Raw genomic sequence first — 27,697 nt, 5'->3', positions numbered from 1 at the left:
CACCCCTTCCAGTAACAGTCAAAACTCAATCCAAATTAGAGCAATGACTTCTTAAATTCATGACGATAAAAACAAGAATAATACTTCCTTGTGTCAGAAAGGACTTGCTAGTCTAAATTTTTAAAGAGTACGAAGTGCTCACATGCCCTAGGAAGTATTTAACATGAACAGACCAAGTGCCTTGAAAACCCCAGATCAATTTTTTATTAGTTAAGGCGATGAAAGCTGGTTGTAATAAGCAAGAAGTTTGAATAACGTTGCCTATACTTAATACACCTTATTTAACTTGAATTTCTACTGAATATATTTTTGACAATTTTGAATTAAATATGAAATCTATTTTTAAAATTCACCTTACCATTAAAAGCATCTATTAAAATTACTTCAATGAAACAGCATTCAAGAGGTACGTACCTCTTGCCAAAGCTTTGAAGAAAGTCAGAAGCTGCTTAGACCCCTGGTGGAGGTCTTTTGCTGTGAAAACCCAGTGTGGGGAGCAACAGCCTCTCCGGCAGGTGTAGGTTAAATATTTCCCTTATTCAATTTATTTGACTGGTTCAGTCCAATAACGAGTTAGTTCAGAACAGAGAAACTATTTGGCAGACGACTGCTAATTTGCTTCTTGCCAACGCGCAGCAAAGAAAGGCACAAGAGCCCTACGGGGAACGCAGGCACCCGGCTGAGGTCGTCCACGGAAGGCCACGTACCTTGGTGGATCCATCCTGCTCACAAGGGACTTGGATCCATCCTGCTCGCAAGGGACCGCCGTGGTGCACGGGTGCGAGCTGCCGGCCAGCACGGGTGACACTGCAGAGCCCTCCCTCGGGTCGGCGCTTGAGGCAGGCTGAGCCCTGGGCTCCCGGAGCCAGAGGCCACGCGGAGATGCTCTAGCGAGCGCTCCCAAAGCCAGCCAGCTGAAGAGGACCAACCCATGCTGGCACGTTTCCCTAAAGCCAGCCGGCACCGGGGGGTGGAGGCTGCTTTCTGGCTTCCCCAAGCCTGGAGCACAGTTAATAACATGCCAGCTGTATCTGCAGACAAGCCAAGTTTAATGAGGCTACAACAAAAGCATTCAAATATGCACTACAGAACTTCTGTGGGGATTTTTTCTAGAGCTTGTGTTAAAAAAAATGAAAGATAGGAATCCTTGACAATGTTTGTACACACACTTCCCTTATTTTTAATTGATTTTTTTTAAACCCCATTTATATTCTACAAATTCAAAGAAATCAACATCAGAAAGACTTTTTTAATCCCACTACTTCCAACAGCAAAATTATGTTGCATGATGAGTGCTTGAAATGCACTGCTGTTGCTTTTTTCTTAATAAACATTGAAGTCTTAATTGTTTTTCCCCTACATGGCCGGACACCATCTTTCCGTCTGCCAGGTCTTCACACCAGGACAAGTACTACCCCTCACCTCCTGCTAGGGAACCAGGACAGACACGCAAACATGACCACATCTCTAGCACCGGTGGAGAAGGAGACACCTTGCCCGCTCGCTGCCCTATCAGCCAGGCTTTGCCGTGGGCATCGGTCTCTTAATCTGGGTCAAGATGCAGGAGGTATCAGTAAGAGGATTGCAAATACACATTTGGAGACAGCGGAGGGCGCAGCAAAAGAAGTCTGCTCAGGCATGAGTGGGTGGAGAAGGTGGAAAAGGGGTCATCACTCACTGCCTTCTCCACCAGAAGAACCAGAAGGTATCAAATGAAAGCAAGTGACAAAGCTGAAGTGAACAAGAGGGGATACTTCTCCCCAGTGCATAACTGAACTCTGGGTTCCCACCATGAGAAATGTTAAATGCATACCTTGCTTCAACAAGAAACTTCAAAGTGGAAATTCATGGAAGAAGATTATCTGAGGAACTTAAATGAAAAGCACCAAGAAATGCCCAAATAAGTTTGCAGACAGCTAGGAGAATATTCTGAGGAAACGGTGCTATGGGACCATCAGGCTGGCTCACTACTGCCATCCTTATATGAAGACTACCTACCCGATGGTCTGCTAAGGGAAAGAAATCAGGGGAAAAAAGCACTTTCAGTGCACCTCTCGTTCACTGTTCATATCTGCAGTCTGAAGAACTTGATGGCTCTGAATCCGCCAATGCTGTTGATATGGCCAAGATGGTTTTGTCCCTCAACAGCCCACAGGAAGGCAACGCACGCCCTTGCCACAAACAATCTATGCTCTTGTCTGTCTGAGGCAGGACAACCCCAGCACATCCTCCACCGAGCTCTCTAAGGCATTATTAAAAGGCCACTGTGTAACAAGCCCGCATCTGTTGTAGTCTCCAGGCTATCCTCACTGCATTTCTGAATTGAGTCTCACATATTGGGTTTTGTCTACAACCCCCTGAATGCTGGGACAGCAGTGATCCTCCTTCCTGCGGCCACGGCTGCCCTTGCAGCACTCGGCAGGCTCCAGACCTGGAAGGAGCCCTTCTACTCCAACCCCTCCCTCCTCTTTTTCAAAAAAACATCTATTATTTACTTAGATTTCTATTTTTTTGCTGAAATACAACCCTGCCCTCCCCAGACCCACACAATACTCCCTTCTGCTGTAACATGGCGATGAATTATCCTTTTCAAACAGAAATCTAAAGTGGGGGGAGAAGGAGAGGTGGAGCTCGGGCACCCCCGGTGCCCCACAAGGGCTGTGTGAGCCCCGGGGTGGTGCAGGGGGTGGTGGGAGCCAGACAGGCTCCAGCTCCCGAACGCAGGTCCTGCCACAGGCAGGGGCCCTCACGGCCGGCACCTGGCAGCTAGCTCCTGCTTCACAGCATTTGGGGTGCTTGGGTCTCTGTTCATCACCCCGTTTCTGATGCAGCAACATATCAGGAGACGAGAGTATCAGGGCTTTTGAGACAGCCAAGCGCCAAATTGTTCAAGACGTGCTTCAAGAGGCCTCGTTTAAAACACGCACCCACTTTCTCTTCTATCCATTTCCACGTATACCTGTGCTTCCTCTTTGCAGACTACTCTTTGAACTAGATAAAAGTAGATAAAAGAACTCAATTAAAGTAGCAAGAATGAAACAGCCCCTTGCCAATACAAGCATGCTAACATGTCATCCTCAGCTCCTCACTCAGCCGTATATTTAAAAAGGACAAGGAAAACCTTCTTCCTGCATGAAGAACACATGCTGCTTGAGGAAAGACATCATCATTGCTAAGAAAGGTTTGTGCAGCCTCAGAACGCACAGCCGGGCCGTCCACAATGACTGCTGGCTACGGGGAGGCTGGGAAAGGGGTAGGGATAGCTCATTGCCTCCCCTCCTACCGGGGAGGGTTTTGGTTATATGCGACCAAACCGCCCGCAGCCGTGCTGGCAGCGCTCCTATCTGCACGCACAGTGCCTGGTGCTGCCTCCCTTGCCACCGTCCCCGGGGGGGACCAGGACACAAAGGTGGCGGTGGCGATTTGCGGGAGGCGGCGCCTGGCGCACTGGCACGCTCTTATCGGTGAGCACACTGCCCGGCTCCTCGCCCCGGCTCCTGCGCGGCTGGGGATCTTGCTGTGGGCTCGCCACCGTGCCCCTGCCGCGGGAGACCCTCCGTGAGGCTGCAAAGCATATCCCGAGCTGGGTGTTTATGGCGAGCAAGCATTGTTTTAAATTCACGTGTCCCGTCCCCGTCCCCCCCCCCGCAAACCCTCACAGGCACCTGCACGCCTGCAGAAGGCGAGAGACAGCCGGGAGAGGATTGCCGAGGCTCGCTCCCGGCTAACGCTTCCCCGTGCCGAAGGCTGGAGCCGAGGAGCCTGGGGGTCTCACCTACCTTCGCCTGCCGGACGACCCTCCGATCTGCCAGGTGAGCAACGCTGTTAGGGAGCACAACACTTCGCACAACTTCCACAAACATATGCAATGCATTAAACGCTACGCTAAAAGCACCCTCGCAGGCAGCCCCCACTCATGGCAAACACCCTGCGTGGGTGCAGAGCCAGCGCTGGTGGCCAGCACGCCGGGCAGTGCCGGTGGCCCACAGCAAGCGGCAGCTCAGGAAACACATTGCACAGGATGCGCTCACAAACCACCATATCAGCAAAGGTTACCCCGTGCCTTGTTTGTCTTTAAATTTGCAGCTGTGCTTCTGTTTGACTTCAGATCCAAATCCAGAGACGGGAATATGCTTTATGTTCTACGGGATAAATACGTATTTTGCTGAGCACCCGCGTAGAAAGCCAGGCAGCCCAGCACCTTACCAGCACGCTGATTTTCTGGTACGTGTAGGCACAAGTCCTGGAAAGAGCCTCCTCGCAGGCTGGGTGGGAACCTCCAGGTAAACTCAAACATCACCTGGGTGACAGCAGCCAGGGGAGCCGGACCATCCAGCCAAGCATAACCCTGCAATAATCCGGGGTATCGGAACTCTCGGCACCGATGGGCACAAATACTGGCTACGTGGAGGCATGCAAAGCGCTGGGCACCGCAGCCAACGCGGCTGCCCGAGCCCTCGGGAGCCCTGCTGCCCCTGCACCTGGAGAGGGGACGCCTGGGACAAGCTAAGGACAGGAGCCTGCGCTTGGAGCCCTCCAAGTGATTGACAATAAAAACACTGCCCCGGTGCCCATTTTCAGATCTAGACAGCGAGAACGGAGGACTCCAGGGAAAATCCATGTTTTTACAGTTTGTGATATTACTGAGCTTTTCTGGTGCCAATTTTAAAACACTGCTATGACCTCTGGAAAGAAGGAAAACTGCATTTCAGCACGACAATGTAGAAAAGAACAAAAAAAGGAAACGTTATTTTTTTTAGCTTGAAACACTAGTCAGGTTAAGAGAAAGGAGCAGAATTCTGGCAAGGACAAGAGCACTCAGACTGAGCCACAACACAGTAATTAGGGCCAGTAGGTCATTAGAGACACAGCTGTATAAACTAGGTGTATAATTAAGTTTCCACACTGCTTTTTCACAACTGTATTTCAGTTTCTTTTGTAATGATCGGTAATTCATTAATTTAAAGAAGTAACAACAGCAGCAGCAAAAAGACAGAAAATCTCTGACTTGCCAATCAGGTGCCACAAAAGATTACAATTTTGGGGAGGGCTAATTTTGGAAATTCGTGTAAGAAGCCTCTCTTTGTCAGCGGGAAGTACAAAAGTACCACCTCACAAAAACATTTGTGAGACGTCACTTGTTGACAAGCTGCCGCGTATGGTTTTCTGGATAAGCATCCCGCATATACGGTTGCGTGGCAATTTTAATTCTTGTAGCAGGTGAAATACAAGAAAATGCAAAATTATACACTAGCATGAAACAGTCACAATACCTCATTTCAAACGTAAGCCTAGTGTACAAGTTACAGGGCATTTAAAAGGAGCAACTGCAAGACTTTAATTATAAACTAGTTCCTACCGTACAGTAGTTTAGAAAAATCAGCCGCTTCCAAGCTGGCAATATCCATATATAGCTCTGCTGCTGTTTGAAACAGACAACCTGTAAAGTTATCAACAACAGAAGAGGACCTCATGAAATGCTCAGAGACCCCCACCAAAACCTACTTCTGTCCACTTCATTGATGACCTAGTTTTCTTTAAAACACTCTGCCTTCAGTCGAGAAACTGAAGAAAAGAGTTTACATGAAGATATTCTGACCCATAGGAGGAATGGGGTGATATGGGTGGAGGAAGCAAACAATAACACAATAAAATACTGGAGCTAAACCCAGGCTAACGCAGGTGGATTAAAACACACAAGCAAAATGGCAAATCTCGTGGCTTTTTAGCCACTTTTCATCAGACAACAAACAACTTGGCATCAGCCACCAGACAATGACATATCGCAGAATAGTTGCTTGATGTATGCAGCCTCTGGCGCTGGCTGGAGGACACACTGATTTGTAAATCCATCTGCAATTCTTTACTCTTGTCACTAAAGCTATAACATAGCATCCTGCTATAACACCTACGCTGCAACATCAGTGTGCAAAAAAATAATGTCTAAAAGAGACTGCACGTGATGTCAATGGCAATTCCTGAGTCTTCTCTGGTTACGGGGACATGGGATACCAGTGAGTTTTAAATTAATTTTAAAAGCTCAACACAGCCGGTGTATACACTAGTTGCGTTTAGTTATTCTTAAGAGTATTTTTCAGGATGCTTGCTAGTTGTTTAAGGCACTATTTCCAGGACTGCTGCAGGAGAGCTCGTTTGTGGGGGCAAGCTGGGAGACGAGGGAAGACATGAGCCGGTAAGGAAACGTGATGTTCCTTCACTACAAGCTGCCCCCATTTAGACCCTTTTCAGATCCCCGTAGACACTGGAAACCTACAACCTGCAATCACAGACATCAGTCATGAACAAAAGGTATAAAAGGCACCTAATTCTGTCAGAAGGAGAACGTCTCTACTACACTGACATCAAAAGGAATGCCATGCACTTATGCTACCAGAGATGTCTAGATTTCAGTGGTGTTTTGTCCTCAAAGAAACAAGTCTGAAATACATGAAAAAGCAAGGGGGGAAATGGCTGTTTGTTACCTCCTTACATGTCAAAGCAGCTGTGTTCAAACTGTATTATAACTTCAACACGCCGTAATGAATTTCTAAGGGATTCCAGTGAAATAGATGGTTTATCCCATTCTTTGGAGTGATCTCTTGTAATCCTGCAACACTCCTGAGCTACAATACCTTCCTAACTTCAGTATCCCAAAGGAAGTCATTAGTTATGTTGTAATATCAGCCTGGTGATATTATCACTACAAATATTACCTGTATTGATCTGGAGCCATGTACACACGACTGCAAACCCTGCTTCAGATTAAGACGTGAAAACCTAGCTTGCCAAGAGGTGAGGTGCTGCGTTACAACCTCAGATGTGTCAGGCAGGCGTTAGAGGCACAAGGAGTGCAGGGTAACTAAGGACGCGGCCAAATAGCCTATTTTGTGGGGTAAAATCTTTAAAAATACCACACTTCCTAAGGCGGCCTTATATTTTCACCCAGGTAGTGCAAGTCTTTTTGGATGAACTGAAGAAAGAGGTGCATTTTGCATGCTTTCAATGAAAATTCTCATGGCTATCAAACTGGTGGGGCTGAAGGGTTGGGTTTTTATTTTTTTTCCCTTAAGGTAAGATATGTAAATACCAAGCAACATTCCAGATTGTCTTCATGGAAACATTCCCATTCCAGAATATATGAATGCAATCTTCCTATTAACTTTAAATCACTTCAGGATACTAGATTAAACTAAATAGAAAACAGACACTCTTGCTCTGGAACAAGGACATCCTCACATGGAGATAATTAGCACCTATTTCATGTATATGCAGATGTTTATATGGTGCCTTTTTATGGCAAAATATCTTCATAAATCATCAGCACATGTGAAGACAGTAAAAGAAGATGAAATTATGCTACCTGCAATCAAAAATTAGCAATGGGAACACTTAAAAATTATTTTGATAAGTCCCAAAAAATATAATTTATTTTTCTTAGTCTCAACTGAGTGCTACGTTGAGGATAAATAAAACCTGAGGTGCGAAAACAGTGACTGTATTGGTAGGAATAGAATCTCTAGGTTGCTACATTTCAATGTATATTTGCCTCAGGAAAAAAAAAAATTCTCCTTTTCATAGCACTGTTGGTCACCAGTCATAACCTTACATTCCTCCTCTGGAGTCCCCCCAGCAGTGCCCGCTCCCCTCTGCCCTGCACCACTCCCCCAGTTGTGCCAGTACAGCTGTTCTGGGGGGCCACAACAGTGAACCAGACACCTGGGCTAAAACCAGCCCTTCTTGTGGTGGGGCTCACCCCCAGCACCACGGGCGGCTGCACCAGCGTGACTTAAGGAGATGGGGCAGCGACGGAGCGGTGGCCACCCAGGGACAGCTGCCGGAGATGTGCCCTGCAGCTGCAGGGCCACCCGCCTGCCCTGGGGGGGTCCTGCCTGTCCCACTCCCCATGCCGGATGGCATCAGGAATGACTTGACCCTGCGACTGCTCCTTTGAAAAGGACCAAGGTCCACAAGGGCTGTGAACTTTGCCTTCCAGTTCAGAAAATGAGGATTTTTCTGTTCAATGGCATTTTTTCCCTTGCTCCCCTGCAGTAGAGTACGAATCTAATTTGCAGAAGTCTCAGGCCAAAGCCATCGTTGCTGGCTGCCCAAGAAATGACCCTGCAAGAAGCAGCCTTTCAATTTTACGCACGTTCATGTTTGCAGCCTATGTAGGGTTTAAACAAGTGTGCAGAGCAAGGAGCCCTGGGGGCAGGCTGGGGCAAAGCCCCAATGTCCCTCTGTCCTTCCTCCCAGCAAGCAGATGGGAACGAGAGCTGGGGGGACCTCGTCTCCGCAGACCAGAGCGAGAGAGGGGAAGGTGCTCTCGGGGGACTCAGACCGAGCCAAAGCCCCCGCCCTGACCCTCCCTCTCTTGCTGTACTCCGTCTCCTGTATTTTTTCTTGGATGAGCATCATTTTACTTATGCCAAAAAAAAAAAAAAAAAAAAAAAAAAAGAGCAGAAAACATGGACTAATTGCCAAACAAATTAAGTGGCCAGGGAGGAATACGGACTCAGGGGAAAGAGGATGGGACACTGCTGCACCAGAGGAGAAACTAACCCTCCTGCCCTCTGCCAGCCTCAACCTATACCTCTGCCATAACAGCAACTGCCTAGAAATATTCTAGATGAGCGCGGAAGAAAAAGTGATGGCAGAGTATTCGATTCCAGGAAGGTGAAGGATGAGAATCTCTGATTTAAATACATATGAACATATTCTGTGCTCCCCCCTCCTAAGATTTTATTTAATCTTTGGTAAAATCTGCAAAGCTTTTTACTACCCCCGTAAATCGGCTTAGCGTGCTCTGCAGAATACCTGCTGCTACCGCCGGCCACGCAAAGGCGGCCGTGCAAAAGCAAGATATGTTGCAATTGTTCACACCAATGCCCTGAGCTTGTTCCTACTTTACAGAAAGTAAAAATCAAGATCAGCGTCAGCTAATGCCGTCCTCACTCCCATAAAATTCAAAAGGCGATGCAATAATAACCCAGGGAGAATGGTGTATTTTTAGGGTGGGATTACGAAACTCGCGCTATGAATTTTAATCTCAGAAATTGTCATGTTCTTTTATGGGGTTCAGAGGCCTTTCTTCCTGGGAGTTTTGCACACTTCAGTCATTTAACTTTTTTAATCTTCCTACATTTGGAGAGAGAGGGAAAAATACCCTGCCTGAAACTTTTAGCATTAAAAAAACCCCACAACATTTTTGTCTAACGTAATTACTGACAGATTCCAATTGGAAAGCTGTTGGTTTTATTTTAATTTTATTAAAGGAGTGAACAAAGGCTACCCAAGGCACCACAATAAAATTACATTAACTGTAAAATTACATTATTAATTCTTTAATCTCACTTGAGGCCTCAAGCTGTTGCTATGTCCAATTACCCAGCTAACCACCTGTCAGAACTGTAAAGCTAGTTTAACATTACCTCCAGGACAGTTGTGTGCCCTGTGTTCAGTCAGGTCTGCCAGTGAATCGAAGTCCTGCTGACAGTTATCGCAGGTGTAAATTGACTCATCCTCCATGTCTTCATCTTCCTCATTTCTCTCTTCCTGGCTCGTCACACTGTTCCTCTCTTCCAGGGCCCGGCTGTCCTTCGCTTCACTCTCCAGCTCTCCTCCCAGGCCACCTGCCAACAGCAAGAACATCCTCTAAGTTTGAGAGGTCTGAAAAATAAGAGCTTTAAGAAGGATGTTGCACTTATTAAGATACATTTAATTACAGCCGCTCTCACATTATTCCCGACACCTTTCATTATATTAATGTGGTTTTTATATCATGCGGTGCAACAATTCTCAACTGTATTCTCTGCTGCTTAGTGTGAATCCTGCAACACTCTCTCCTAATCTTCTCTGGTGGGTGTATAGCAGGAGCCTCTAACTCTCTGTCATATAAAGTTGTTAGTGTTTTATCACTTAACCAGATTCTCAAAGCTTTAAAAATTGGCAAGATTAATTACAGCCTGCAAAGAAAAGGCATGTGCTGAATTTTAATTCTCAGTGCTCTCCTCTCCCCGCCGCCTCCAAGCCCCAATATTAGTAACAACAAGAAAAAAAAACGCTCTAGCTGAAGACCCTCCAAAGCACACGTATACCCCAGGACGCGAGAGGTCCCGCTGAACTAACGAGAGGCACTTTGCTGGGCAAATGAGCCTTGCGCTGCACCGACCTCGCCGGGAGCTGACAGCATTGCATCTGACCTTCAGGTCTCTCCGATATTTTTTATCTTCATCTGTGACCGGCACGTGGGCTAACACAAACATCTTTGCCAAAAAATCCACAAGTTTTCATGCGTGTTGGCGTAGAAGGAGACTGAGCTCTCTGGCAGCTCCAGAAACACCCCGGTGCAGTCGGGCTGTGCACCCTGGGGCCATGAAGGTGGCCGCTCCATGCACAGGGTGGTGGCTGGCTCTCCGCTGGCAGTGGGGTAGGATGCAGGGGCAACCGGCCCCCCAGCATACACTCAGCAGCCTATCATGAGGGATGGGCTTGCAGCCACATCCTTATGACTCCAGGACACCCCCTTGGCCACAGTGGCCACCCAGATATGCCTGAAGCCAGTCATGCCCAGTGGCTCCATGCAGCACTGCAGCCAGCCCTCACCTGGATTCTCCGGAGAGGCTGCAGGGGTGAAAAAGCCCTTCTAAATCCCTGTTGCCCTCTCAGGAGGGAAAGCATCTGTCGGACGCACTGGCCACGCTGACCGGGCTTTGGTGACCAGCTGAAACAGAAACGCCCACACCTCTTCCACACGCATGTCCCACCAACACGGGCCATACAGCCGCAGGTACCACCATTTCACCTGCCTCCACGAGCACTCACACGCTGCGAATACACCCTGGGGGTAAGACGGGAACATTTGAGGAATCCTCCAGCAAAGTGAAAGGGAACCGCAGGCGCTTCCAGCAGAAGACATTCCCCCACACCGGCTGACCCCGAAAGCCCAGCAGCGCTGGAGCCAGGCAGGAGGGAGATGCCACCTTGTTGGCTTGGGATGTGTCTGGGTTTTAAGCCATTAAGGAAACGCCAGCAAACAGAGAGATGAATTGTTTCTAAAATTAGATCAGCGCCAAAAAGATTAAGGACAACCAATGCTGAGAACATGAAACAGAGCTGAAAAATAAAATTTATTAAAGATGAAAACTGGTTACCACAAGCACTGCAATTCAGACACACACATTAGTAGGGCTCTGCTACCACTATCCAGCCAGAGCACATTTTATACCATCTTCTGCACTGCGCGTGATAACATAAATCAACCGGTGTAAAACGCTCTGCAGTTTTCCGTGGAGCACTCGTAACATGACGTACCCTTCGAATTGCAATGGAAATATTAAAAATCAATGCCTGCTTGTGGTGTATCACAGCATCCCTCTTAGCAATTAACTGATCTGCACATTTTCAGGTTCTTTTACTGTTAAATTATACATACCCTTCTACTACAAAATTTCCACTAAGGGCTAGATATAATGTTCGTCTTAACAAATCAGATATGCCACTTACACAGCGGTAATGAATTTAAGGATTTGGTTATAAAAAGTATCACTCACTAAGCTCTTCATATTGTAAGTCATCATCTGTACTATGTTGGTTCAATAAAATGCTGGTTGCTGAACCTTGTGCTTTATAGACTCTTCCTTAAATAAAAATGTATCGCAATGAAAAAACACATGATTCTGGTTCTCTTTATACTGCTACTTCACCAAATAAGTTACATTTGAGGCTATGCTAACTTTGCTTTACTTCACACACAATTTAATGTATATATTCAAATTATCACTTCCATTTTGTCATATTTACTTGGCCCACCTTTTTACAGCCTCTCAACCCAGACTGCAATCACAAACATTTGAGCTCATTCAATCTTTTTAAAGCCTGTATGTCCTGCAGACTTGATAGTTAATAAATCAGAATGTCAACTCTCTGGTTTTATAAGACAGAAACCTATAAAAATAGTCCAAGTATATAAATCTAACCCAAAGAACTGCCACCTGCTTCCATGCTGTCTGCTGACGAACACCTTAGGGAAGTACTCCCGAACTGACTTTGCCACAACCTGAAGTTTTTAGGCAACTTTGGGAAGGTTTAAGGGACCTTCACTAACGTTTTTAGCAGAAATATTGTCTTTTGACAATTAACCTAAAGACCAGCTGATCTGGTGAGCACACTGTGACAAATTCATCCTTGGTTTTACTCCAACACTTCTTGACTACATCAGGGATAAAGCTGTTTGACCGAGTCCAACAATAACAAATAATTTAGCACACTGCTTTAGGAAAAATAAATTGTACAATGTGAGATAAGAAAATAGATTCCCGACTGCAAAGCAAAATTCCAGAAACATTTTTTAATTCCCTGTTGAATGGGAAATCTGATCCTTTAGGCAACTTTTCAAAAGCGTCGTTGCTTGACAGAGTTGTATGTCAAATAACACAACAGTGAATCTTGCATAAATTATTTAGCAAATGCAACATTGCTTTAAAATGAGATTTTTTTCCTGTCTTCAGCCAGTTGAAGGAATTTTACATGTCTGCCACGCCTCAGTGTTCCTTTGAATAACACGGTCTTTTAGATTCCTCTGTCGAGCCACATGCTTGGTGCTTGCCTTGTAGAAACCAAACACCACCAAGAAAAATCTGGGGCGTTTCTTGGTTTTTTTGACCTTCGTCTCCACTATTTTGACCACAAGCTGCCAGCGGGGTGTGCGGGGTGCGGGCGGCCCCAGGGAGACGCTAGGTCCTCGCCCGGGGGAGCGAAACAGCCAGCACTGCCAGGGCAGTGATGGGAATGGGTGGTCCATCCAGCAAGGAAAAGCTTCAAAGGCAGCCCAGCTGCTCCCGCGGTGAGCTCAGTTTCCCTGACGAGGACAGCAGGCCTCAAGCATTCCTCAGGAATTCATTTCTGCGAAGTTTTACTGTAGGAGTTTGCCACTTTAACCTGCAATTTTCCCGCTGGCAAGAACTGCTGGAGAACAAGGCCCCAGCGCAGCCGGGCAGGACGGGCGCACGAGGGGGCTTCTTATGGTGACCCAGACAAGGCACTGCTGGCACCAGGAGCAAGTGTGATTTTGGAGCTAGGCCTGGCTCCGAGGGGACACTACCACACAAAGGGGCTTCTTGGTGGCCAGAGCCAAATTCTGGAGTCTCCTAAGATCAGCGGCTACCTTACAGCATCAAGCACAGGTATGCGTATTAACTGACAGCTACTTTTTAAGATGGCCTTGGACATGAGTGAAGTTAATTCAACAGTAATTAGTTTCTATCTAGATTGCTAAAAAAAAAAAAAACAACCAAAAATACCTGACCTGTGAGGAATTTGTACAGGGAATGCCTCTGCGAAGGTGGCACAGCATCATGGGTGCACAGCTCCCATCCGGCACCGGGACATTTGTGCACACCACAAGGGTATGGCCAGACTTCAGCAGAAGGGAGCTGCTGGTACCACGTCTTAGGATAAATGATTGCCAATTAATTCTAAAGTGGGTGGAAAAAGCCCCTGCATTTCACAAAAATTTTATTAGTAATTTTTAAATGAACCTGCCATCTCTAATGATGGCTTTAACAGTTTTCTTGCATGAGTAAGAGAGGTTACAATTTGAGAGATCAGCTTGGAAGTACACCTCACTCTACCAAACATGTCAGGAAACAGGGTTGGGGGGCTTTTTGTTTTTCTTTTCTTTTTTTTTTTTTTTTCCTTCCCCCCCCCCCCCCGTAGCACAGTGGAAGGCCTGCAGGGCTTTACACAAGAAGAATATTTTACCCTATGACCTAAACAATCTGGCCAACAGTCAAGAATATGTTATTCTAATTGCCACTAAAGTTAATGTTGTTAATGACTCTTGGTTTTTCTGTAAAAGCCAGCTTATGCTCTAGAAAGTTACTATTTCAAAGGGGACACACGAAGAACTGGGAGTGTTCCTGCCTGACCTGGTGGTCCAAGGAATGCGGCAAACTTGGCAAAGCTGGAAAAGCGAATCCCCAAAGGTCCTTCTTGAAAGTTGCAGTCAGTAGAAATGCCTTCTGAGCTGTGTTCAAAACAGCTCTGTTACAGGAACAACGCGCTCCTAAAGCCAAATATTTGAAAACAGATTACATGTGCCATGTTCGACTCGGGCCTCGCTGAAGTCAAGAGCAAGTTTCCACTCGCTTCAGTCAGACCGGGATTTACGGCACCGCCGCCAGTCTGGGGCTACGGTTGGAGCTGAGTGCGGCACAGCCCCGGCCCTGGACCGCAGCGCCAGCCCAGCTACGACGGCAGCAGCAAACCACTTTGGGGACTTCAGTTGGCGACGCAGGACTGAAAACAAGAAGGTCAGAGCCACACTGGAAGCGAAGCTGACGCCTACCTACAATTTCCACTGAAAGACATGGAAACGGGTGACACCGTGCAACAGACGGGCCAGAGAAATTAAGAAAGGAACAAACCTCTTGGCCTATTTTTTCAGCTGTGGAATCAAATATGGAAAGTTTAAACTTTTTATCTTATCAGCACAATACAGGGCAGGCAAGCTTTTCTGCCTTTGTGCCAGTAAATTTTCTGGGGCTTTTCTTTAATTTTTTAATTATTTCTTTTTTTAAGCCTGAGGACTTTTTAAAGCTGGGATTTATTTTTAAACTAGGATTGCTCTTTGGAAAACACTGTTTAGTGCAGGGTCACGTCTGGCTTTAAATACCTCCAGTTGCAGGGCTTCCACCAGGAGTTGTTCCTTTAGAGTAGGCATATACTGATTTAGTGCTAGACAGCACTCCCTATCACAGCAACTTTGCCATGCAGAGCCGCAGTCTACGCAGTGCCCGAAGTTGTGCTGTGCAAATCATTGCCCGAGCGTGTTACACACACAGGCACACACGCCGCCGGGCTCTGAGAGCTGGAAGGCAAAAGAGAAAACAAAGAGGGGGAAAGAGGCATCTCTTCACTCCTCTGCCTTGGTCCAAAGGAAAAACAGTTAAAAGTCTCACAAAGGGCGACGATAACTCCTAGCAGTTTTCCAGAGGTGCAGGACAAGCGATAAAAATAAATGAAACCGAAGAAATAAAAACTAATTGCTGGAGGAATGAGGGGTGCTGGCACACACCTGCTGGGACTCGGTGGAGTCCCGAGGGGTCCCGAGGAGCCCGCCCAGGGCTGCGTCCGCCCAGGGGTGCTGCCTTCCTGCCCCCCCCGGCCGCAGGGCTGCTGCTCAGCTCCCCGGCAAGACAAAAGGAAAGGAAATTTCGTCTGTAATTAGGAAGTGAGAACAAAAGAAACAAATGAGTTAAAGGAAGAGCCTAATCTAAACATTCATTAGTAAACGTTTCACTCGGTGTCAAGTGCCAAATCAGTGTGGGGGAGGTCTCTTACTTTTGAGTGGTTTATTACATTTTAGTGTCGTCTCTAGTAAGAGGGTCCAAAGTTCTCTGTCATTTGTGGTCAAAGAAGAATGAAGAGAGGCAAAAAAGCCATGAATGTTTCAGTAATGAAAACACAAACCTCAGCCGAAATCTTCCCATAGGACGAAAAGTCTTGGCTTTGCTGGGTAACCCCGGTCCGTGGCTCTTCAACCTTTCAAACCCCATCTTTTTTGTAAACACTTGCACCTTGAACGCAGGTGTGTGTGTGTGCGCTACCTCTCAGCGGGCCAGGGCCCTAACGTGAGCCGCTGTAACCACTGCCACCATACCCACACAGAGCAGCCGAAATCCCCCTCCAGCCAAGTAAACCGTGTCAGAGAGCACACAGATTGCACCCCAGCTCTAGGACCAGGTACCAAAGGCAGCTCGTTCCGCACATCGAATCCTTACTACGCGCATCAAAAGCGAGCAGGTCTTTCGCGCAGTGTCGAACTACACGGGGTAAAAAAGAAAAAAAAAAAAAAAAGAAGGTGCCTAGCTGCAAAACAAAGAGCCAGGAAGAATAACACCTGAAACGCCACGGTGTGTTCATGCAACGTCAAATTACACGGGATGACTATGCGAGAGAGCAGAGCGGGTGAAGCACCGGCTGCACACAGTCCTGCCGACGCTCAGTCGCCACGAAACTCGCCTCCTCGCAGGCTGAAGAGGTCCGTGCATCAGATCTTGCCTTCCCCCAACGAGGGGAAAAAACAATCATAATACCAAAAAAAATTATTTGATCCAGCACGTAGTTAATGGTGTCGGCCTCCTAAGACTTACAACTTAATAAAATTGATCTCACTGCAGTACTGTAATGAAGAACAGTAGGATAAGGCTACCCTTGAACCATGAAAATTGTATATTGTTACCTCCTCGTGCCCTCCTAGGGCTATGGCCGCTGCAGCCTCTCCAAGCTGTCATTTGTCTGACTCTGACAGCAGACTCCACCGACAAGCGGCAATGCTGGCTACGAGAGCTTCTTTGGGAAAGGCAAGGGAAGAAGGAGAGTGCTCGGTGCTAGGTATCTCTCTGGATAATAACCCACAGGATAAAAACACACATTATACTAATAATGCGTTTTGGTGTGAAGTGTGTTAACAATAAAATATACAAAATTCAGAGACTTCAGAAAGCGCATATTACAGCATTTCACAACAGAGTCTTATTACACACCAGTACGTATTAAATCATAATACAGTGGACACGGACGGTTCTCATCATTCTTCTTTAGCTTAGCAAAGAAAAACTACCTTGGAAGGGTACCGCACCTCCTTCTACATCTGCTTGTACACGTGCTTTAAGAGAAAGGGGTTCCAAGCTAAACGCCCAGTAATAACCAGCTAACTGCTGCCGGTGGCCACACCACCGCTGCCTGCGGCTGCCAGCACTGCACCGCTCACAGAATTGTTAGTGACACCCCTGCACCCCCTCAGCATCCTTCCATTAACTTACTTACACCAACACTTCACAGGGAAAATGTTCATCTTACTTCACTGATAAGATACAAATTTCTCAAATTAGCAGCTACAATGCTTTAGAAAATCTGAAGTGTCTGCCTTGAGTTTAAAGGCATGGGAAGAGCCAGCAGGAACACGCTCCAGAGGACTGGCAACTCGTTGCACCTTCCTTTGCTGTAGCACAGTTGCAGACCCCACACGCAGAATGGGGAACGTGTGTAACCTGTTGCCTCGTGGCAACAGAAAATGATCAGAGGGCTGGAGCACCTCTTCTATGAGGACAGGCTTGGGGAGCTGGGGTTGTTCAGCCTGGAGAAGAGAAGGCTCCAGGGAGACCTTATAGTGGCCTTCCAGTACCTGAAGGGGGCTACAGGAGAGACGGGGAGGGACCCTTTATCAGGGAGTGGAGCGATAGGACGAGGCGTAATGGTTTTAAACTGAAAGAGAGGAGATTTAGATTAGATACTAGAAAGAAATTCTTTCCTGTGAGGGCGGTGAGACACTGGAACAGGTTGCCCAGGGAAGCTGTGGATGCCCCATCCCTGGAGGGGTTCAAGGTCAGGCTGGATGGGGCTTTGAGCAACCTGGTCTGGTGGGAGGTGTCCATGCCCATGGCAGGGGGCTGGAACTCAACAGTCTTTAAGGTCCCCTCCAACTCTAACCGTTCTATGATTCTATGATCCTTTATTCAACATGCTAGAGAAACCTTTTATTAAATGCTGCTAATTTTTTTATTGATCAAACTGTGAGCCATTTCATTTTCCATTATAGCAGAAATCTCCTATAGGAGCATTCAGATTAAGTTTCTTTATTCTGTCTCTAGTAGCATGTCACTTTTAATCAGTTTTTAGTTTCATTATGGCTTAAAAATTAGAAAGCAGTTTCTCTGTTCTTTATTGCTTTTTTTTAAGTTTAGTTACTGAAGGGTTATTAAACTTGGAAAATTTACAGACAGGCGTAACGTGCTAAATAAATTCCTCACTGTCTCTAACCAACGTTAACATTAGCTTTTTTTATAATTTTTAGGTTTATTTTCACTGAAAGACTGCTTGTAATTATTACTCGTGTTCTCCCCAAACACTTATGTTACTAAAGTGTGAAATGTCTTCTAACACAAAGACAGTTCTCTAGGAAGTAATTACAAAAATGCATTCAGGGGCAATAATTTTATATTAACTGTCAGCAGCATACATCTTCTGAAAAGGCACTTGTTATGAAGGAATTATTTGTGTGGAATTTGAAGGCACTGAAGGCGAAAGAAAACTGCAGAAACGCATTAAACTGAAACTCCAGCTCCCTCATCAAGGGTCAGTTTATGTTTAAATCATTACCTCAAAGGCAACCCCACACCTTCCGAAGAGTCTATCAGAAAGACAATTTCAATTTATGCACAAATTGGACACAGTCTCCACTTTTCTGTTTGGAACAATTTACACCCCCTTTTTAAGGAAATTTCTGAGCAGCTAATCAAAAAAGATATATCTGAAAATTATGGGCTTCTATTAACCTTTCACTGATGAAACTAAAAACACTTGCTAATGATTTATGGGTAGTTACAAAAAGAGTGGCCTCAAAACTGACCAGGAACATTAAAAAGATATCTGTGTCTGTAACGGATACAAGAAAAGATTTAATGAACATTTTATAGTAACTTTTAGCCTGTGGGCTAATCCCTCAGTCCTTAGGAAGGCAAAAATAACCCAGTGAAATTAAAAATTGAAAGAAAAAAAGTGAAACCCAGCAATAGTGATTAAGCATCACATCACTTTAAAAGTGTTTTTTAAAAAAATCAGATAAGGAAATCATAAAAACACCACCAAACAGTAAAATTTCCTCTTAATCGTACCTGCAGGTAATGTTTCAGCCTTTCTAGTGCTTTCACTAAAATGATTTAGATGTTACTGCGCTATACAACAAATGCATTTATACACTGAAAAGCGGACAAAGAGCTAAGTTATTATTATTTATTTGCATGCAAGCAGCAGTGGGATTGTACTTTATAGTGTTAACAGCACATAGTGTTTATCAGCTCTTCAGCGTTTGGCAACTGGTTTCAGAGTATAAATAGGGGATGTAAACACTTCCCCGCCACAAAAAGCACAAAAGGTGGATTTTAGAAAATGCAACCAAAGGCAGAGCAGAGCAGCCCGGAGGGTGCCAAGCGTTGGGTTACTCAAACAGACCCCGACTGCAGGGTTCTCCCCAGGTCCTGCCCTCCGTCCCCCCAGGAACCCCGGCAGGTTGCCCTCCCACCACACTGCAAGGAGACACTGGGGTCTCCTCCTTGGAAAGGATGGGCTCAAAATCCCTGGGGGGTGGTTTTGGTGGGCTACAGTGGGCTGCAGTGGGAGCAGGGCCCAGTGCTCATTAGCAGATGGCAGAGCAAAGGAGGAAGGCACCTTTCCTGTGTGCATCTGACCCGCAAAGCACAGCCTGTGTTAGATCAAAAAGTGACAGTCCTAGAAGAGACATCTTGCTTTCTACCACGACTCGTTTCTGGTCTGTTTGCTACCAGGGATATTCCGAGCAGAGACAACAGTTACCACTACTTTCTCACAGTATCAACACCTCACACTTCTTTCTGATGTCAGATAGCAATTTGCTTTGTAGATCTCTGCGGCATTCAAATCAAATAGTGTGTTTGCACACAGCTATCCAAACTTCTCCGCTGTCACCCGCAGAAAACTCCCATCCACTTGCTCAAGACATCTAGTAGTTGTGCAATGGATTATCTGGCCCTGGAAACAAGATCTTAGTGTCCGCTTCCAGATTCTTAAGGTGCATCTGAATGGGAGTAACTGCCACCTCCAGTTCTGATAATGAGGTTCAAATCAAAACTGATCTAAAATTCATTTATGTGCACAAGGGAATTAGTATGCAGCAAGTATTAACTTCAAAGTGAAGTGCACTTCTTCATAAAAATGTGCTTTCAGTCTTTGACATGCAACTGTTAAATAATACTGGCCTCGTAATCTAATAAACCCCATGTAAATTTTCAGCACAAAACCAGCACTTTAATTTTATTTAGGTATATGGATATTTTCATAATGCTCAACTTACTATTTTTCAATTCTCTGTTGAAGACAAGTGCCCTGTTTCCAGTATTCCATGGAATCCCACTCACACCTAACACAGGACATCTTAATCACATTTTAATTCATAGACATGACAAAAAACTTCTTTTTCTTTTAAGGAAATGGTGTGAATTTTTTATATTTTTTTTTCACTTTAAGGTAAAGCCAGATAGCTGTAAAACTTAAATCTATAGCTCCCTGAGCAGACAGAAAATTTGGAAGGTTTAATGAAATTCACATGTGGCTTGTTATTGCAGCTGCATATCAAATGCAAAAATAAGGTATTGACTGGTTCTGCTCAGAATAGCAGCTGCTGGAACTCATTATTAAAATAAACCTGATGATTTTTAAAGAGAGAAAAATTACAGATGATGTAATTTACCAGAAGTGACAAATGTGACTATGTATCTCAACGTTTGAACCCCCTTTGCCTAATTCAAAACACAGATTCCTTTGTTGTTCCTCTGTAAGGTCCGGGACTTTGAGTTGTCCTTTCTGCAGGTAAGTCCTGGCCCCCGGAAGATTCCCGTCCTCGGTGTGTAACAGCCTGCAGTGTGCGCACAGGGGAGCAAGGTGCAACAGGAAAGCAGAGCGAGGCCTCAATACAAAACACCCTCTTATGTCCCTGAATATATTTCTGTTCAAAATGCACTTTTCCCATGCTTCAGGCATAGATTTGTTTAAAAACCATGCTGAAGAAGAATGCCTTTCACAGCCCAAGCCTATAGGATCCTACAGGTAGCATTTGCATTCACCTTTTTGTATCTATAAAAACCTCAAAACTCAGAAGGAAAGAGCCATAACACTCTGCAAACCATCAGGAACCAAGGGGTGGAATCGATACAAAGGGAAAAGATGGAACAACAGAGGGAAAAACATATTGGGGCAGGAAGAAAACCACACTTAGGCAAATCGGAGAAAGCAATAATTATTTCACTGACTTTCTCATGAGTCTTGGTTTGCTCAGAACCTGCCTGGGTTGTTTTCCAGCAGGAATAACAAATGTGCAGCTGAAGGAGCATAGAAGGGACCCACTTCTGCGATAACTGTGCCTGGAAGTCTTCAAAACTGTGATTAAAGAGCTGAGAGGTTTCTGTGGGGCCAGGTTCATGAAGTTATTAGCTTCTTGGGTAAAACTCCTCTTTATACCCAGGGTATGCAGGGTTGGACCTGGACCATAACCTAGTTGTGAGTTTTACGGTCTGATCAAATACCAAACATCATCTTGGAGGAAAAAAGCTCAATGATTTTCTCTCTACAGATCTGGTTTGCTTTGGAAAAAAGGTTCTTCAAATGCACCTGAGGAATAAGCAGCATTTTCCCAAACATAAGCTCACGTCTCTCTGCTACCAGGTTCTGCTGCACAGGAGCCCTCCAAGCAGGGCACAGCTGGCAAAAGGAGCAGAAATTGGGAAAACTGTACCTTACACTGCTCCAGCTGGAGGGGACATCCACAGGCAGCACAAGGGATTTAGGAGCCCACTGAATGGCAAGGGACTGTAGCAAAACCCCACGAAATTGGAAATTAATGAGAGTTAGGCACCCACGCGTCTAAATGGCTTCAGAAGGGTAGGGCTTACAAGCTTTCGGAAATGTTACCCCCAGGTCTCGTTAACACGTGTACATCTCTGCATGACCAGCCCCGGGCTGGGCACGATGTCCTGATGCAGGTATCCAGACCACAGCAAAAGAATTCAGTTGCCTTTTTTTCCACATTCATTAACTTAACAAGATTCTCAAGCAGAAAAGAGAGGAAAGTCTGTAAATCTCGTATTATGCAGGATGGGAAAGGGTTTTTCACAGGTGGCCAAGCTATTAGAGGAGCATCAGATTCTACAAAACGTATTACCTACGCGTGACCGCGGCCAGCCCCTACTGCACACACACACACACCTCTCGCCCAGCAGAAACACCCAGGACGTTAATGCAAGCCAACAGGGAAACCAAATTTGCAGAACAACTCCAAAAGTTTCCTGCCATTTTCTGCTCATTCTCTCTTCCCGAGTTTTGAAACATGATGTGATTTTGGGCTGCGGGCTCAGTTATATTTCAGTTTGTGTTTAACACAAGCTCAGACGCAAAAATTAATGTACCTCAAATTTCCTTTCTCATTTCTTTCCTTAATACCAAACTCTGAAGTCCTACACGTTTCACTTGACAAAGCCATTAATTCAGTAATTTCACATAATTAAATCGAGCAAAGCAGAGTATTTAAATTGGAGCTAAGTGAAATATACTTCTGTGCAGCTCATGCTGTTAGAATTGTGCTGCATGCTATTCTGCTGCTGCTCATTTATTAATTTGGGATCGGCTGAAACGTGACACTGCGTAATAAGGAATGCGCTGCCTTCAGTGGAATTAGAAATTAAATAAAAAATAATTTAAAAAAAAAAAAATCATAGAAGACAGTGAATCAAGCACCAAATGAAATAAGTTAATCCCTCTGAATGAGCCCTCAGCAGAGCACTTCTCCACCCAGCTGAAACCTGCACCCAGGTTTGTACTTTCCCTGCGATAACTAATTTCTGGCAAGAGGTTTTCAGCTGTTTATCCCTGGACTAAGCCGTCAGCTGCAGCAGCTCTCCAGCGCAGTGATCCTTTTAGCAGTGATAACACTTTCTCCTAATATCTTCCTGCATTCTTTCTTCTAGCCCTAAATGGCAAATAAAGTGTGAAAAGGCATTTAAAAGAGTTAAAGCTAAAGTGACTTTAAAGTCTTGTCTCCCTCAGCTGCTCCTCTTGTTGGGCAGGTCCCGAGTGTCAGAGCAGGAGACAGCCGTGTGGTACAGCCAGAGAACTGGCAGAGCCCTTGGATCTGCCACAAGGAGGATGATAACGTATGGTAAAAAACAAATGGACAGATAAAACCCTAGTTACAGATTTTTGCTGGCAAATGACTAATAAAGGGGAAGAAATTAAGATGAAAAATAATCCAAGTAGTGGAAATACTTTATGTAATTAACAAAAGTCTCTCCAGAATATAGTGCTGATTTTTTCCTTTCGATCAGTGCTTTCTGCTTCTCAAGTTTCTTATAAACTACCTTAATTGGGCTCTCCCAGACACACTGAAAGTTCCTCCACTTCTTCCTCGGCCTCGAAGGACACCTGTGAAAGGCACAGCTCTGGACTGCTCAGGATAACCCTTACCAGATACAGCTCGTAATGACCTCCTCCCACTAACAAAAAAAGGGGGGTAAGGGCCCAGATATTGTCGCTGTTGTAATTAAGCTTGTGAGGAGTTTAGTTGGAGAGAAATTAGATTTATTTACACACTGCTTTGTTGCTGATGAAGCACCAGCTATTTGGGAGAACTTCTAATTAACCCTAATTTAGTTGATACGCTCTTTAGCAGCCCCATTCCCTGTGTACTTTGCACTAGGTAAAAAGTAGTAATAATAACAAATTATCCATTTTTAAAAGGCACATTTCTTTGTAGGGGCCTAGTCCCAATTTTTTTTTTCCCTAAAATTATTGAATTTGCATTTTAGTTGCCAACAAATGGGCAGATGCGTACTTGGGAACTTCATCCTGCAAAACAGCTTTTTCAACAGCCACACGTGGGCACGGCCATCGCACCCACAGCCCCACACACCCCCCTCTCCCACCAGCCCCATGGAAAGAGGGTTTGGGGTTTGCTTTGGACCCCTCCACCCGCTTTACAACTAGGAGTCTATTTTTAAAGCGCTTCCACTTCCTACATCTTCGGTCAATTATGCAGTCTGGCCACAACGTTCATTAACCAGATATAGTTTTAAAATATTTCATTACAGTATCAAGCTAAAAATCACTTAACTCTTCTGATGTGTTTTCTCATTTAATAGTTCACTGATGGCTCCACCACACTTCCAGCGCCTGTGGTGCGTCTGTGGGTTTCTCTGCAACTCAGAAAGCCATTTAAAATACAACAGGTTTACAACCTCAGTATATTAAAAAGCCCTAAAAATTCAGCAGTTTTTATAAACAGTTTTGGAGGAAGAGCGACACCAATTCTTATTTCGATTTCACACACAAAACACCATAAATACCGAGCACTGCTTTTTGGAAGTAAGGGTGAAAAATGAAGCATAATTTAATTCTGTTACACAGAAGCATCTGCCCTTGCTTGTCACAACACAAACCCAGAAAGAGCATTTGCAGAGGTGATATTCCTCATCCCTTCAACACTGCAGCTGTCTACACTCATAATATATACAGAAAAAATGAAAAAAACCCGTGGATTTCTGCAACATCCTTTCCAGAAGATGTTTTACCAATCCGGCTACCAGCTAACTTGTGCGAGATTTCAGCCTGAAATTCACCTTGATCAGAAAAAGTACATTTTTACTGCACAACCTTTTTTTCATAAGATTATAGACTAAATGCTGCTCTCAGTTATACCTGCCTAACCCCGCTAATTTTGTATACGGTCCCTGGATGTTCCTGTGGAAATTTGGCAATAAATGTATTTTGTTTAATATGATCAAGGAGGAGAAGCCACGTGCTTTTTATGCAGAACATTTCTCATTCGTTGAACAGGATAAATGGTCACCTGGACTCACGGGCTAAACGGAAAGAGCACGATATGAACTACTATCAAAGTTTAAGTTCCAAGTTTTCTCAATTTCTGTACGGGGGAACACATTCTGTACAAATTAACGACAGCATTACAAACCGACCAGTTTTCTGCGAATATAACCTACTTGATTAAATAAACAATGCAAAATGGAAGCCTTCCCTATCGACACTGAAAGAAGAATGACAGACAACATACATCTTTTTGGAACATTGTCAAAATTACACAGAGGAAAACTTCGATTCAGAACCTTGTCTTCAAACTTGCCCAGCATAAAATTACTTTGAGATTTTTAAAGGAACTTCATAGTAAGGAAAAAGGCAACGATCTTTCTGTTGCTACAGTTGTATCTCCTTGATGTGTCAGCAAGAGCAGTTTGGCGTAGCCCTTCTTGGGAGAAGGCTAATTCAAGTCCAAGTTACACATTTCTTTTAACAAAAACCATAAGTGAAATCAAGTAAAGATGGAACTAATCAGTCCGTCACAACAATACGTTTATGAACTGCGAAAAGATCTGATTTAAGTCTTTGGATAAGAAATAGTTCTCCAATTTTCTTTCTTTGGATGAAAATAACCACAGTCTCCATTTGTGTTCACTTATCTGACAAAATTTGGGCACGGGAATTTAGTGGCATTTAATTTAAGTTTCCTATAGCCCCCATCCAAGCTAAATAATACTAATAAGCACAAGTCTACACCATGCCCAGCTCCAAGTGCTCTGAACCTCCTCTCAATTAAACGAGACCCAAGAAATTTAAGTTTCAGACCGTAGTTGGAGGATGTTTTCCTGCCAGGCTGCTTCAGCCGGCCCCAGCTCGCCACGCACACACAGGGGCACCCGACCGGCGAGCGCCTTCCCACCGTATTTCTCTCAAATTGGGAACTCTCCCTAGCCTTGGTTCAAACAACAGACAGAGCATTAAAACACACGCACACACACTACGCAGAGAGCCTCACCTTGCCACAGGTTTTCTTTATCCAAGCAAACGCTTCCATCCAAGAGGGGAGAAATTTGCCTTCACGGTCCCTCCATTTTACGCTAGCAAATAACTCATTCAGAAATACTGCAGCTTTCAGCATTAAGGCTTTTAGAGGGGAAAGTGTGGGATGAAGGGGGATGTGAAATCCACCACAAGGAAAAGCACTGAGTTCCGAGTTTGCCTTTTGGGTTTTTGATGAGTTTACTAAGAAAACGTTAACGTCGGAGTCACTAACTAGAATGCTCAAGCTTAAAAAAAAGCATGTTTTCTTTAGTTATAACGATGCAATAAAATTTCACAGCTCTCAATAACACCTTTTGGGTTTGAAACACAAAAGTGACACACGCGTATCAGTTTATTTGTAAAACGTAAACTTCTCCCTGCTGCAGGAGCCTGGAATATGAGAGCTCAGAATTGTGGTTCTTCCCTTTTCTGAAGAAAAATAAGCCTTTCCTCAAACACAGTTTCAATCCATCAACAAAGTTGCTGAACTTCCCATATCTAGAAAATTATGTCAGGAAGATATATTGCATGGATTCACTTCAAATGCATCAAAGAGTGGTTATTTTCAGCCAAATTACAATGCTGCTGCTTAAATACCACTAAGCTGAAGGAATCCTTCTTTATCTGTCACAAACTGCCAACTTATCCTCAAGGAAACGCCAAGCTAGAACGCGAATGTCTAAATCCACACATTGTTCAGTAGAATTCAGAGTAATGCCGTTCTGACTTATATGTTTACATTTTTCTTGCTAATTGATTTACCCCTTCTGAAGGAGATGCCACGAACAGGAGGCGTCCCTTCCTTCTCCCCTTACCCCCGTGCTCCAGCTTCATTACAACCCCAGCGCTGTTGCCAAAATGAGATATTGCCTCATTTTTTGGTACCGTGCCCTTGAAGGCATCTTATTAGAAAAGACCATTTCTTAATTAACATTTTTGATCTTTAATCTATTACACATCCCTTTAATCCCATACGGAGGAGCTTTTGGCCCACTTCCGCGGCGTGGCGGTGGGAGGCAATAGGCTGGCAATTTGTGCTGAGGGCTCTCTCCCAGCTGGGCTCCGGTGCGGCCAGCTGCAGGGCTGGCTCTGCTCTCGCTGGTCAGCGGCAGACATTAGCATTTATTATTTTATTGCCTTTTTTTTTTTTTTTAATAAAGACTTTAGAGAGGCCACCACTCAGCGTTAAAGACAACAGGCAGAACACAAAGCTTGCGGATGAGCTCAGACTTCAGCAAGTGGCTGTCAAGTTCTTAAAATAACCAGCAAAACTCTAAGTGGGAGATTTAGTCGATCACCAACATGTGAAGTGTTAAGAAAAGTACAATGTTAAGTCCCTTACATCATTTTACTTGCAAATAATTACAGCAATTACAATGTGCTAACTGGCAATTAACATTACAGGCTTCACAACTCACCAGAATTTTTTAAAACACGCTGTGGCCCTATGTAAATTGTCTCTTTGGTACTTCTGATTTGGTGGCTGTATGAGCTAATGGCTACACATTAGCTCAGCAGATCTCGGAACAGAATTGTCCACGTGCCAGATAATTTAATTAGAGGCTTGATCTTGTCAGAGCTTTATGCAACACAGACAGTGTTTCCAAGCAAAGCGTACGGGTTTTTTTTTTTTCCTTGCTCTTTAGTGTTTTGTGACTGCCTAATAATTTCTACAAACGAATGCCAAAGCCATCCAAAATGAGAAAGGAGGCATGGCTACTATAAAACACACAAATAGGCAGGCATTTCAGTCCCAAGTGTGAGGAATTCAAAAATATGTAGAGCAAGAGGCATCGAGCACCTCTTCCACACACACCCCGATCTACTGCCAGGTCTCTGCACACATCTATTAAATCTACATTGCGCTGTTACTCAGCCCCAAAAAAGACAAAGGTCACTTGTCTCCAAGTGAGAGCCATAGGGTATCTCAAATCTCATTATAAATGGTCCCATTTAACAGTTTTCTCATTTGAATTCATACACAACAAATACAAGATTATGAGATGAGCTTGGTTTATTTTGACAATGACATCGTAATTCCTTACAGCAAGACCGGAAAAAGGCTACTTTAAACACTAAATGACAGAAATACAAACTTACCTTCTATTATGGGAAATTATAGGCCATATTAACTTTTAAAAACCCTTTTTTTTTTTAATGAGTATTTGGCTTTAATTTCTGTTTTCTACACATTCTTATGCTACAGTAACCATACTTGTACTCTTGGTCTACGATAAGCTTAACAGTTCAAGACAATTTA

The 27,697-nt window shown here is 44.7% G+C and overlaps 1 protein-coding gene across 1 annotated transcript in view; it reads right to left on the bottom strand.

Annotated features, from left to right (window-relative positions):
* Window positions 1-27,697, bottom strand: part of ZNF423 (zinc finger protein 423) — a 235,364-nt gene that overhangs the window by 155,353 nt on the left and 52,314 nt on the right. The window contains exons 3-4 of the mRNA XM_074157910.1: window positions 9,429-9,629; window positions 5,360-5,440 (exon numbers count right to left, since the gene is read on the bottom strand). Of these exons, the coding sequence (XP_074014011.1) occupies window positions 5,360-5,440; window positions 9,429-9,629 (282 nt within the window). The remainder of the gene's footprint in view (window positions 1-5,359; window positions 5,441-9,428; window positions 9,630-27,697) is intronic.

The sequence above is a fragment of the Numenius arquata genome, chromosome 13 (assembly GCF_964106895.1).
Source record: "Numenius arquata chromosome 13, bNumArq3.hap1.1, whole genome shotgun sequence".
Taxonomy (NCBI): Eukaryota; Metazoa; Chordata; class Aves; order Charadriiformes; family Scolopacidae; genus Numenius; species Numenius arquata.
Note: the sequence above shows the minus strand (reverse complement) of the source record. Positions and strands in the feature narration are given on the sequence as shown.